Source organism: Drosophila santomea, chromosome 3L (genome assembly GCF_016746245.2).
Source record: "Drosophila santomea strain STO CAGO 1482 chromosome 3L, Prin_Dsan_1.1, whole genome shotgun sequence".
Taxonomy (NCBI): domain Eukaryota; kingdom Metazoa; phylum Arthropoda; class Insecta; order Diptera; family Drosophilidae; genus Drosophila; species Drosophila santomea.
The window spans coordinates 8106082-8117508 of record NC_053018.2 but is presented as its reverse complement, the minus strand read 5'-3'; the positions used below and the strand labels follow the sequence as shown (position 1 = coordinate 8117508).

Genomic DNA, 11427 nt, shown 5'->3' with positions numbered 1-11427 from the left:
ATGAGTTAGTCAAGTGAAAAACTTTTAATACGATTCAGCCTGTCATCCTCTTGTCATTGACCATAAATTTTGAGAGATTTTTATTTAGAATTGCCCCATTGCTCGGTGAAGACACAACAACAAATCAAATCAAATGAAATCGAACATCGCCCATCATCTGGCCGCTGATAACTGTGATAACTCTGTTCTGATAGAGTTCTTCACTGATAACAAGACAAAGTGGCTGGTGGGTTGGTGGGCTGTGAATGAACGCTGAGCTAGCAGTTGGCTATATAAGCAAGAATACGTAGGTGGGAGCCACATTAGAAGCCCTGGGCCCAAACGGAACGGAGCGGTCTGAAAAATGTTGAAACTATTTGCTGCAGTACTCCTACTGGCCGGCGTTGCCTTGGCGGTGGACAACTACGATGGGTGAGTGATTCCACGGGCACTTGGCCATTTATCAGTAACTGGCACAAAGGCTTTTAGTCAGCTTGAAACAATTAAAACAGAGATGCCATCTGCTTTTTAAAGAAAAGTGCTGAAATTCATTTTAAACTATTGTTTAACTTATTCAAATCTTTATTTATAGCTACAAGATCTACGACATCACTGCTCGCAATGCCTTTGAGAAGCAGTTCCTGCTGCGTTTGTCCGGAAATGAGGCGTACGACTTCTTTGATCTGCCCCGCTCGCTGGACGCCGCCAGTCGCGTGATGGTGAAGCCGGAGGATCAGGAGGGCTTCGAGCACCTGCTGGAGAAGTACAACGTGAACTACTTGGTGATCAATGAGAATTTCGGTGAGTCGCTGCGCAAGGAGCAGGAGGAGAACCAGAGCCAGAGGCTGATGAACCTGCGTTCCGCTGGACGCAGCGTTAGCTTCAAGGCGTTCCATCGCCATGCCGAGATCAATGCCTACTTGGATGAACTGGCCGCCGCCTATCCCAGCCGTGTCTCCGTTCAGGTGGCCGGCAAGTCGTATGAGAACCGTGACATCAAGACCATAACTATCACCAATGGCGATGGCAAGACCGGCAAGAATGTTATCTTCCTGGATGCTGGCATTCACGCTCGCGAATGGATCGCCCATGCTGGCGCTCTGTATGTGATCCATCAGCTGGCGGAGAACTTTGCCGTGAACTCGGATCTGCTAAAGAACTTCGATTGGGTCATCCTGCCGGTGGTGAATCCCGATGGCTATGAATACTCTCACACCACCACCCGCATGTGGCGCAAGACGAGGAAGCCAATCAGCAGTGCCTGCTATGGAACCGATGCCAATCGCAACTTCGATTTCCACTGGGGAGAGGTGGGCGCCTCCAGCTACTCCTGCTCTGATACCTTCAAGGGTGAGACGGCCTTCTCCGAGCCGGAGACCCAGCTGATCCGCGATCTCCTGCTCAGTCTGACCGGACGCGGCAAGTTCTACCTGACCCTCCACTCCTACGGCAACTACCTGCTGTATCCTTGGGGTTGGACCTCGTAAGTATCTTTACCAATTACTCGTTTCTAGATATTCAGTGCTAATGCATTCAAATCCTATTGCAGTGCTCTGCCCAGCAGCTGGCGCGACAACGATGAGGTGGCCCAGGCTGGAGCGGATGCCATCAACAGTGCCACCGGAACGAAGTACACCGTGGGCAGTTCCACCAATGTACTGTACGCTGCTGCCGGCGGCAGTGACGACTATGCCTTCGGAGTGGCCAACTTCCCGGTATCCATCACCATGGAACTGCCGGCTGGCGGTACTGGCTTCAATCCCAGCACCAGCCAGATCGAGGGCTTCGTTTCCGAGACCTGGGTGGGCATCAAGGCCATGGCCCAGAAGGTGGCCGAAAAGTACTAGGCGCGTACAATAAATGCCATTGATATTTCCTAATCGCGTAGTCTGCTCACTAATTGGGTATTCTATTCCCGTTCTTGGCATTGCCATGCATGGTAAAATCGACGGGTGTTCCATCGGGTTGGGTGGCCATATCGCTCAAGCTGCGCCATTGACATACTCTTCTTCTAATTGGGCGGGGAACACTCGACTCGGGACACTATGAACTTATCGCGGTCTGCCACTTGAGTTCATAAAGTGGAACGGATCTGAAGTGGCGGTCTTGATTATCATGGATACTCGGTTACTCGGTTACATGTCTCATTTCCTTTGGGCTGAATAGGTACGAACTTAAAATATTTATTTATGTTGGATATTTATTGGATTCATCATTCCAATTTTAAATGTATAAATGTATGTTAAAAATAGATTCATCATTTTCATTTGTTTAGAAAGATGTTTCACCTCCGAAAGTGTCCACAGTCAGCGGCCTTACTTCCACTGGGTCTCTATAAAAAGAAATATCAAGTTATTTCAAATATTACCCAATCTCTGGACTTACTCTTTTCTAAGCCATTCAAGGATTTTTCTCCTAACAACAAATAGCAAAAAAATTTGTATTCCAATGGCAGCATGAAAATAATCGGCTACCCACAGGAAGTGTGGAAAAACTCTATAGGTCTGCATTACACAGAGAATCAAATCCAGACTCCAAAAAACTCCCAATTTCGTAGGTAATCGCAGCCAAAATAAATATCTGTGATCGAAATAAAATATATATATGCTAAATTGTGATATTAATAATGCCCTACCTTGATATGTTCCTCTCCTTTAGTTCAACTTTAAGCACTTCTTTAACATTTCTTAACACCAGGATACTACAGACCATGTTGATAAGACTTACAATCATCATCCCTATATAGTAGAAGGCAATTGTGTAAGAGCTGTCCGCAGCATCAAATTGAATGAAATATGAAAACATGTATTTTGCGTTGTTCTCCCAGAAATAGTTTACGAAATAAATCAGTACGGTGCAAATGGCCGCAGTGAGCCAGACAAAGAAACAAAAATTCTTGAACCGAATCCTAGATTGGGGAGGGTTTCGATCTTTTACAATAAAATGTTTCCAAATAACATGATTTAGGACAAGGAACCAAAGAAACGAAGCTATCCAGAAGAAGTAGGCTAGGTAACCTGTAAATTAAAATACAACTATTTTACTTGGCTAAGTATGGTAAACAAGGTCCAGCAAACCAATTACATATTACTATGTAATAAGACATTTTTAATAACTTACCTTTAACAGCGTTATTTCTGTTCAACAAACACTGATCGTCCAGCAACCAGAATATGCATTTCATACACATGCAGACAAAGCAACTTGAAAAGCACTTTCCGACTATATTTCGAAGTTGTTTAAGGTACAGATAGGCGGCGATCGTTAGTACATAGCATATAACTGATATCACACCAACTAAAAAAAAAAAGGGTGAACGCTATAGTCTGTGCAAAGACATTATAATAAATAAATAAATAAATAAAATAAATAATAAAATAATTTAAGTGAATCTTATTTGCATTTTAAATACTGAAAATTGGTAATTTTTATACTAGTAATTTGACTAAATAACTATAGTAAATAATTAAAATGTATATAAAGTAAATTATTAAAACTACTGTAATTTAAAACAAAGAATTGTCAAAAAAAAAAGAAATTACATTTAAAATATTTCATAAAAATAATTCATAAACTAAAATATTAATTATAAAATAATATTAATAATAAATAATAAAATATTAATTATAAATTATAAAATATAAAATAAAAAATATGGAAACTCATTATTGCAAAATTGATTTCATTGATGCACGAAGTGCGGACATAAGCACCGAAGAATTATTGACGTCTTATATTTTTCACACGTCGCACGCTGAATACTCTAATGAAAACTATTCTAATATAAAATCATATTTGAAAATTATTATGCATTATTAGGTACATAGATTGTGCTATTATTATTTCTATGTTGAATTTAAATAATTGTGATGTTAAGGCATTGCGGGGTGCGGGGTCCGGAGTGCGGGGTGTGGGGTGCGGGTGTGCGGGTGTGCGGGTGTGCGGGTGTGCGGGTGTGCGGGTGTGCGGGTGTGCGGGTGTGCGGGTGTGCGGGTGTGCGGGGTGCGGGGTGCGGTGTGCGGGGTGCGGGGTCAGGGGTGCGGTGTGCGGGGTCCGGGGTGCGTGGTCCAGGGTGCGGGGTGCGGGGTGCGGGGTCCGGGGTGCGGGGTCCGGGGTCCGGGGTGCGGGGACCGTCGTGCGGGGTGCGGGGTCCGGGGTGCGTGGTCCAGGGTTCTGGGTCCGGGGTGCGTGGTCCGGGGTGCTGGGTCCGGTGTGCGGGGTCCGTCGTGCGGGGTGCGGGGTGCGGGGTCCGTCGTGCGGGGTGCGGGGTCCGGGGTGCGGGGTCCGGGGTCCGGGGTCCGTCGTGCGGGGTGCGGGGTCCGGGGTGCAGGGTGCGGGGTGCGGGGTCCGGGGTGCAGGGTGCGGGGTCCGGGGTGCGGGGTCCGGGGTCCGTCGTGCGGGGTGCGGGGTGCGGGGTGCGGGGTGCGGGGTGCGGGGTGCGGGGTCCGGGGTCCGGGGTCCGGGGTGCGGGGTGCGGGGTCCGGGGTGCGGGATCTGAGGTGCGGGGTGCGGGGTCCGGGGTGCGGGGTCCGGGGTGCGGGGTGCGGGGTCCGGGGTCCGTGGTGCGGGGTGCGGGGTCCGGGGTCCGGGGTGCGGGGTCCGGGGTGCGGGGTCCGGGGTGCGGGGTCCGGGGTGCGGGGTGCGGGGTGCGGGGTCCGGGGTGCGGGGTCCGGGGTGCGGGGTCCGGGGTGCAGGGTGCGGGGTCCACGGTCCGGGGTGCGGGGTCCGTCGTGCGGGGTCCGGGGTGCGGGGTCCGGAGTGCGGGGTGCGGGGTCCGGGGTCCGGGGTCCGGGGTCCGGGGTGCGGGGTCCACGGTCCGGGGTGCGGGGTCCGGGGTGCGGGGTCCGGGGTGCAGGGTGCGGGGTGCGGAGTGCTGGGTGCGGGGTCCGGGGTGCGGGGTGCGGGTCCGGGGTGCGGGTCCGGGGTGCGGGGTCCGGGGTGCGGGGTCCGGGGTGCGGGGTCCGTGGTCCGTGGTCCGGGGTGCGGGGTCCGTGGTCCGGGGTGTGTGGTGTGGGGTGCGGGGTCCGGGGTGTAGGGTGCGTGGTGCGTGGTGCGGGGTCCGGGGTGCGGGGTCCGTGGTCCGGGGTCCGGGGTCCGGGGTGCGTGGTCCGGGGTCCGGGGTCCGGGGTGTGTGGTGTGGGGTGCGGGGTCCGGGGTGTAGGGTGCGTGGTGCGTGGTGCGGGGTCCGGGGTGCGCGGTGCGCGGTGCGGGGTGCGGGGTCAGGGGTGTGGTGTGCGGGGTCCGGGGTGTAGGGTGCGTGGTGCGGGGTCCGGGGTGCGCGGTCCGTGGTGTGGGGTGTGGAAGTGCAAAGGAGGAATTATAAGTGTGGTGTGTGGTGGTGGGGTGTGGGGTGTGTGGTGCGGGGTGTGTGGTGCGTGGTGCGGGGTTTTTGATGCCTGGTGCGGTGTGGGGGTGTGGGGTGTGGGGTGTATGATTAATTATCGTGTATAAAGAGTGATCAAACTAATACGAGCATTAATAACCAATTTATTTACTTACGTACGAGCACCGCTGGCCTCATTTTGCAACAGATTGTCGTATACTTATAGATGTCGATGATATATCCCGATTCGGTCAATTGGTATATTTTTATTGCGATGGTTTCATTCTAAAATAATAGGTAAAATGTTATAGCGATAAAATACGGCAAATCAAATACAAACCTCAAGCAATGTATGTCCATGGCAGCTGGGGTACTCTCTTAAAGTTTCGGATTTACTTAGGATGTCTTTCTTTCTGTTAGGTGACTCTACTTGATTATATATGCACTCGCCAATGGGAATAAATTCCGTTCTGGAACAACAAACTCCGACGCAGTTCAACCCTTTACACACACATGCGTTTGTGGTCTCCCTACATAAATGTTCCACTGTCCCATTGACAGGAACTTGGTCGAAATAGTCATCTACACCTTTTAAATACGAAATATCCACCGTGTCGTGGTAACTGCAGCTAAGTAATTTCGCGTTCGACTCGTATACAATTAATGTAAAAATTAATACATTTAATAATTTCACAGACTTATGCATTTTGGAACTCTGCACCCAAATTTGCTAAGAGGAAATCTCGACTGACTGTTTTTAAGCTTACTGTACTATATTTATATAGTTTCGAAACCGACTCATTGGAAGCATCAACATTATACTTATTCCACAGGGAACTCAATGCAAAACATATTTTGAGAGCTCAAAACAAATTCTCTCTCTTCTTTATCCTAAAATGCGATTAGAAAATAAATGAGTGTTACTGAAAAGAAACTTATCAAAAAAAAGTTTTTATCATACAAAAATAATACAAATGTTTGTATTGTTTGCCAAAATGAATCACTCATTCTATAATTTAATTGTAATTCGCTTTAAAAAAAAGTATTTAGTTCCGCACAGTTCAATAACTTGTCCATTCATTCCATGTTTATTTGCAAACAATACCGTAGACTTTATCGTTATTGGTATCACAAACAAGCTATTGAACTGAAGTTCTACTTGTTTAGTTTATATTGGTCAGGCAATCAATAAACTGAATCATCGAAACAGTTTGATAACGATTATGCCAGAGGATACTTTTGTATTACTATCCGCGCCATGGCCGCAATGCCCACCCAGGTCTCCTTGACTATGCGATCAATATCCGATGCCGGGGGATCGAATCCAGTGCCTCCGAATGGCAGTTCCATGGTGAAGGAAATCGGAAAGCCAGCATTGAAGGCATAATCATCGCTAGCTCCGGATGCCGCATAATTGATGGTTGTGGTAGAGGGACCAACCGTATAGTTGGTGCCAGTGGCCTCCAGAATAGCACTTTTACCTGCTTCAGCTACCTCCTTAAGATCATCTTCTGTATCGGGAACAGCTCTGGAATATGTTAAAATTTCATGTTATAAATAAAATTTAAAAAATAAAAAAGCACTATAGATACTTACGCAGTCCAACCCCAAGGATACAGAATAAGTGAGCCATAGGAATGCAAAGTCAAATACATCTGTCCGCGATCCGCATAGCTATGGATGAGATCCCCGACCACCAGAGCCTCCGGTTCCGAGAAAGCCTTTGCACCAGCGAAGGTGTCATCACAGGGATCGTCCGAGGCACCCTCCTCGTTCCAGTGGAAATCGAAGTTTCGATTGGGATCGGTGCCAATGCAGTTCGAACTGCTGGGTTGCCTGGTTTTGCGCCACATGCGAGTATCCGCCGATAGCTGTGTGTACTCATAGCCATCGGGATTGACCACGGGCAGGATCACCCAATCGAAGTCCTGCAGTAGATCGGCATTATCCTCGAGATTTTCCACCAGCTGATTGATCAGATAAATCGCAGCCGCCGGTGATATCCATTCGCGAGCATGGAAGCCACCATCCACAAGGATCACATTCTTATTGCGCCTGGCATCGCCATTGGTGATCGTGATGGTTTTCAACCAGCGATTTTCGTAACTTCGGCCAACGGTTTTCAGGAAAACTCGACGCGGATATTTCACAGCCAAATCCTCGATGAACTGGTTGATCTCCTCGTGGGAGTAGTATCTCTCAGTGCCCAATCTTCCATTGTAGGGAAACCACTGGCGTAACATTTGGTTCGTTTCGAATTGGCGACTTAGAGTGAGACCCACATTCCGGTTGATAATATCATAGTCCACATTATTGTCGTCCATCAGCTGCACAAAGTTCACCTGTTCGTGAGGATGCACCATAATCTGGGCTGGATTACCACCATTGAATCCCGAGAACACCTCATAATATGACGCATTCTTGACCAACTCGTTAAGAGTTTCGCTAAAGGAAACCGAACGCGCTTTACCAGAGATCTCATAGATTTTGTAACTAAAAGAAAATTTTTTTTAAATTTTGATTTAAATTATTTATATAATTTAATATCCTACCCTTCGTATCTATTGGTTTTTTGCAGTCCAGCAGAAAAGCTTAGGCAGCTTAGTGCCAGCAAAACCCACCAAACCGACATCTTTCACAGTCGATTCCTATCTGTGCACTACCAATTTCAAGCTATCGAAGAAACTGCCGTGGACTAAATTCTTAAATCGTTATCAGTAAATCGTGCTGCGTTATGAATGGTAGTAAAGATTTCAAGAGAAATCGATTGTAAATAAAGATTGCTAGCAATGAAAAAAGCGATCCACTATCTATTTGGTTCCCAATTACGTTATCGACCAAAATCTTGTTAGGTAAAGTGAGTCGAATTCGATATTAATTGAACACGGTGTTTTTTAAAAGAAAAAAATCTTTAATACAGAGAAATATTGAAAATTAGACATCTCTATAAGCACTATATATAAATGGTAATTTATTGAAAACCAAACACATGTTCTAGTACATCTCGATCACTTTCTCGGCCATGGCACGGATGCCAATCCAGGTTTCGGTGACGAACTCATCGATGCGGGTGACCGGAGGATTGAATCCAATGCTGCCGGCACCTGTCAACTCCATGGTGATGGACACATTGAAGCCGGCATAGTAGCCATAATCATCACTGGCTCCGGCAGCGATATACAAAACATTGGTGGACGATCCATAGGTGTACTCCGTACCAGTAGCGTTCTGAATAGCCTCAGCTCCAGTGCGGGCAACCGCATCCAGATCCTCCCAGTTCTCCGGCAGATCGCTGTGAAATGTAAGTTATATGTCAGAGTAAATCATATGAAATGTAATAGCCATGACTTACGAGGTCCATCCCCAAGGATACAGCAGATAGTTGCCGTAGGAGTGGATGGTGAGGTACATAATACCCCGATCGGCCAGTGAGTGCATCAGATCCCGAACGGTAATGGTCTCTGGTTCGGAGAAGGCCGTTGGTCCAGCATAGGTGTCGGCACATGGGTTCGAGGAGGCACCCTCCTCGTTCCAGTGGAAGTCAAAATTCCGGTTGGGATCGGCTCCGTAACAGGTTTGACCACCGTACGTGTATGGCTGGCGGGTTTTGCGCCACATTCGAGCCAGATTTCCGGTCTGGGAGTGCTCATAGCCATCGGCATTGACCAGGGGCAGGATGACCCAGTCGTAGTCCTTCAGCAGATGAGCGTTCTCCTCGAACTGCTCCACCAGTTGATCGATGACGTAGAGAACGGCTGCTGGCGAGATCCATTCCCTTGCATGGAAACCGCCATCCATGAAGATAAGTTTCTTGTTAGCCTTGCCATCGCCATTGGTAATGGTGATGGTTTTCAGGACGCGCTTCTCATAGGACCAGCCAACGGTCTTAACGAACACACGGCTGGGGAAACGCTGGGCCAGGTCATCGATATAGTTGATGATCTCCTCGTGCGTGTAGTATCGCTCCGTGCTCAGACGACCCTTTCCCGTGATGGGCGCCAAAAGGCGCTGCATCTGGCGCTGGGCAAACTCCTCGGCAATGGAAGCGCCCAGGTTGGAGTTCACCAGATTGTGCGTCATATTCTCTGCCTCAACCAAACGCTGGAACTGTTCCAGCTGGCCGGGACTCACAATCACACGAGACGGATGCCCCAACAGACGAGTTTCGCTGATGAAGTCGTATCCCTGCAGACTGAGTTGATGCAGCAGGTGAGCCTGGTCGGCACTCGAGGGAATCACCTCATAAATGCGGTAACTGGAAGGGAATAACTTGAATATTTCATATCCAATAGTAATCCTCTGAGTAGTTCCTTGATGGGAGTGATAGCTCCTATGCGAATACTTACCCCTCGTAATCCTGATCGGCAGCCACAAGAGTGGCGCCCACAAAGAGCACTAGCAAACCCAAAGAGTACTTCATCTTGACAAGAACTAAGCAACCGCGTGGATGTGCCGAGCCACTTAAATAGCTAGACAAAGTCACCCGGCCACATATCTAATCGACAAATGGATCCATAAATAACAAGCCACTGCCGTGCGATGAAGTACGAGTAAACCGCAAATCAGAGCAAATCAAAGTTAATGTCTGTTTATTTACAGCCCGATTACACCGGATAGCGTCTTATCACCTCCGCGGCCATGGCCCGCACTCCCACCCAACTTTCCGTGACCAAACGCTCGATGTGGGAAACCCAGGGATCGAAACCCTGGAAGCCAGCAGCCGGCAGCTCCATGGTCATGGAAACTGTGGCATTCACCACTCCCAGCGCAAAGTCCGCCGTATCGCCAGATGTCGGATATAGCACGTAGTATGTGCTTCCATAGCTATATATTCCATTCGTGGAGTAGATGATCGCCTTGGCTCCGGCATCCGCTACAGACATCATGTCCTGGTACGTATCCGGAAAGTCGCTGGAATCAAATAATATAAAATAAAATTGGTTTATTTGCTATCTCTGCTGACCTACCTGGTATAACCCCATGGCAGGAGAAAGTAGTTGCCATAGGAGTGCAGCGAGAGGTAGAAGTTAAGTCGTCCCCTGTAATGGAGCATAACATCTCGCAGGACCTGCGACTCGGGTTGGTCGAATGCTCGCTCTCCACGGTATATATCTTCGCAGGGATCTGAAGAGGAGCCCTCATCGTGGCCCCATTCGTAGCCGAAGTTGCGATTGATATCCGTGCCAATGCAATCCGGATTGCTGGTGGGTCGACGGGTCTTACGCCAGTAACGAGAATCCGTGTGGGTGTACTCATAACCATCCGCATTGACCACCGGCATGATCACCCAGTCGTAGTCCTGCAAGAGCTCCTGGTTATCCACATAGTGGTCCAATAGCTGCTCTATGATATATAGGGCCATCGATGGTGATATCCATTCCCGGGCATGCACCGTGCCATCAATCAGGATCACTGGCTTGTTCCGCCTGCCATCTCCATTGGTAATAGTTAAAACTTTGAGGGCGCGTCTCTCGTAGCTCCAGCCGAATTGTTTCACCTGGACTCGCTTGGGAAATCTTTCGGGTAAACTATCCAGATAATCATTGATTTCCGAATGGGTATAAAATGCTGACAGCACATCAATGTGTGGCCATTGGATGAGCAACTTCTTCTCAAGATTCTCAGCTCGTTGGGCTTGCACCAGTGGTGCCAAGTCCTCTATTAAAACCTTGTACTCCAAATGATAGTTTCTTAAAGTTTCAATAAACCCACTAGCTTCTTCAGGTGGTATCATCACTTTTAGTACGCTTTCATTTCGACTTGGCTTGTGAAAATCCCATAATGGATTCTCCGTCGACCACTTCCTCACAAGATTCTGCTCCTCAGCTCCTTCGAGTTTCAGCTCGTACAGCTTGTAGTCCTTGTAATCCTGCCAAGCGAACAGCACCATGGGCTGCCATAGCAGCAGAGTTAGCAAACCCAAGAGTGGCCAAGCCATTATTGCCCGAAAGTCCGATATTGACTGGGCTAAAACACTGGCGACGAGGGCTAATCGCATTACCCGTTTTTATCACTTTATTGGAGACGCTGCCGCCAGCTTACGATACCAAAAAGGCGGATCGCTTTTATGATATAAGTAACTGATATAAGCAACTAAGTAGTTCCCCCTTTTCATAGTCAGGGCT

The 11427-nt window shown here is 48.4% G+C and overlaps 4 protein-coding genes and 1 long non-coding RNA gene across 5 annotated transcripts; 1 reads left to right on the top strand and 4 right to left on the bottom strand.

Moving 5' to 3' along the window:
* The first annotated feature begins 252 nt into the window (after window positions 1–252).
* Window positions 253–1859, top strand: LOC120449458 (carboxypeptidase B). The gene is made up of 3 exons (XM_039631930.1): window positions 253–411; window positions 572–1462; window positions 1529–1859. Exons 1-3 carry the CDS (start codon window positions 344–346, stop codon window positions 1824–1826), a joined length of 1257 nt encoding a protein of 418 aa, XP_039487864.1. The 5' UTR covers window positions 253–343; the 3' UTR covers window positions 1827–1859.
* A 274-nt stretch (window positions 1860–2133) lies between these two features.
* LOC120449459 lies at window positions 2134–2839 on the bottom strand. Its single transcript, XR_005616199.1, has 3 exons — window positions 2615–2839; window positions 2365–2559; window positions 2134–2311 (listed from the first exon to the last, which is right to left on the bottom strand). It is a non-coding gene; the product is annotated as an uncharacterized LOC120449459 (long non-coding RNA).
* A 3455-nt stretch (window positions 2840–6294) lies between these two features.
* Window positions 6295–7955, bottom strand: LOC120449997 (carboxypeptidase B). The gene is made up of 3 exons (XM_039632707.1): window positions 7855–7955; window positions 6899–7795; window positions 6295–6830 (listed from the first exon to the last, which is right to left on the bottom strand). Exons 1-3 carry the CDS (start codon window positions 7932–7934, stop codon window positions 6524–6526), a joined length of 1284 nt encoding a protein of 427 aa, XP_039488641.1. The 5' UTR covers window positions 7935–7955; the 3' UTR covers window positions 6295–6523.
* Window positions 7956–8247: 292 nt separating this feature from the next.
* On the bottom strand, window positions 8248–9783 carry LOC120449757 (carboxypeptidase B). The gene is made up of 3 exons (XM_039632393.1): window positions 9649–9783; window positions 8655–9557; window positions 8248–8594 (listed from the first exon to the last, which is right to left on the bottom strand). The coding sequence occupies exons 1-3, from the start codon at window positions 9720–9722 to the stop codon at window positions 8297–8299; spliced, it is 1275 nt and encodes a 424-aa protein (XP_039488327.1). The 5' UTR covers window positions 9723–9783; the 3' UTR covers window positions 8248–8296.
* Window positions 9784–9891: 108 nt separating this feature from the next.
* LOC120448445 (carboxypeptidase B) lies at window positions 9892–11251 on the bottom strand. Its single transcript, XM_039630459.1, has 2 exons — window positions 10270–11251; window positions 9892–10213 (listed from the first exon to the last, which is right to left on the bottom strand). The coding sequence occupies exons 1-2, from the start codon at window positions 11238–11240 to the stop codon at window positions 9907–9909; spliced, it is 1278 nt and encodes a 425-aa protein (XP_039486393.1). The 5' UTR covers window positions 11241–11251; the 3' UTR covers window positions 9892–9906.
* Between the last annotated feature and the right edge of the window lie 176 nt (window positions 11252–11427).

Bases quoted from the DNA above. Each gene is read 5' to 3' on its own strand.
- LOC120449458 (XM_039631930.1), top strand. From the start codon at position 344: ATGTTGAAACTATTTGCTGCAGTACTCCTACTGGCCGGCGTTGCCTTG. The intron at 412-571 runs GTGAGTGATTCC...CTTTATTTATAG, and splicing joins GCGGTGGACAACTACGATGG to CTACAAGATCTACGACATCA. The intron at 1,463-1,528 runs GTAAGTATCTTT...ATCCTATTGCAG, and splicing joins TATCCTTGGGGTTGGACCTC to TGCTCTGCCCAGCAGCTGGC.
- LOC120449757 (XM_039632393.1), bottom strand. From the start codon at position 9,722: ATGAAGTACTCTTTGGGTTTGCTAGTGCTCTTTGTGGGCGCCACTCTT. The intron at 9,558-9,648 runs GTAAGTATTCGC...ATTCCCTTCCAG, and splicing joins GCCGATCAGGATTACGAGGG to TTACCGCATTTATGAGGTGA. The intron at 8,595-8,654 runs GTAAGTCATGGC...TACATTTCACAG, and splicing joins TATCCTTGGGGATGGACCTC to CGATCTGCCGGAGAACTGGG.
- LOC120449997 (XM_039632707.1), bottom strand. From the start codon at position 7,934: ATGTCGGTTTGGTGGGTTTTGCTGGCACTAAGCTGCCTAAGCTTTTCT. The intron at 7,796-7,854 runs GTAGGATATTAA...ATTTTCTTTTAG, and splicing joins AAAACCAATAGATACGAAGG to TTACAAAATCTATGAGATCT. The intron at 6,831-6,898 runs GTAAGTATCTAT...AACATATTCCAG, and splicing joins TATCCTTGGGGTTGGACTGC to AGCTGTTCCCGATACAGAAG.
- LOC120448445 (XM_039630459.1), bottom strand. From the start codon at position 11,240: ATGGCTTGGCCACTCTTGGGTTTGCTAACTCTGCTGCTATGGCAGCCC. The intron at 10,214-10,269 runs GTAGGTCAGCAG...ATTTGATTCCAG, and splicing joins CTGCCATGGGGTTATACCAG to CGACTTTCCGGATACGTACC.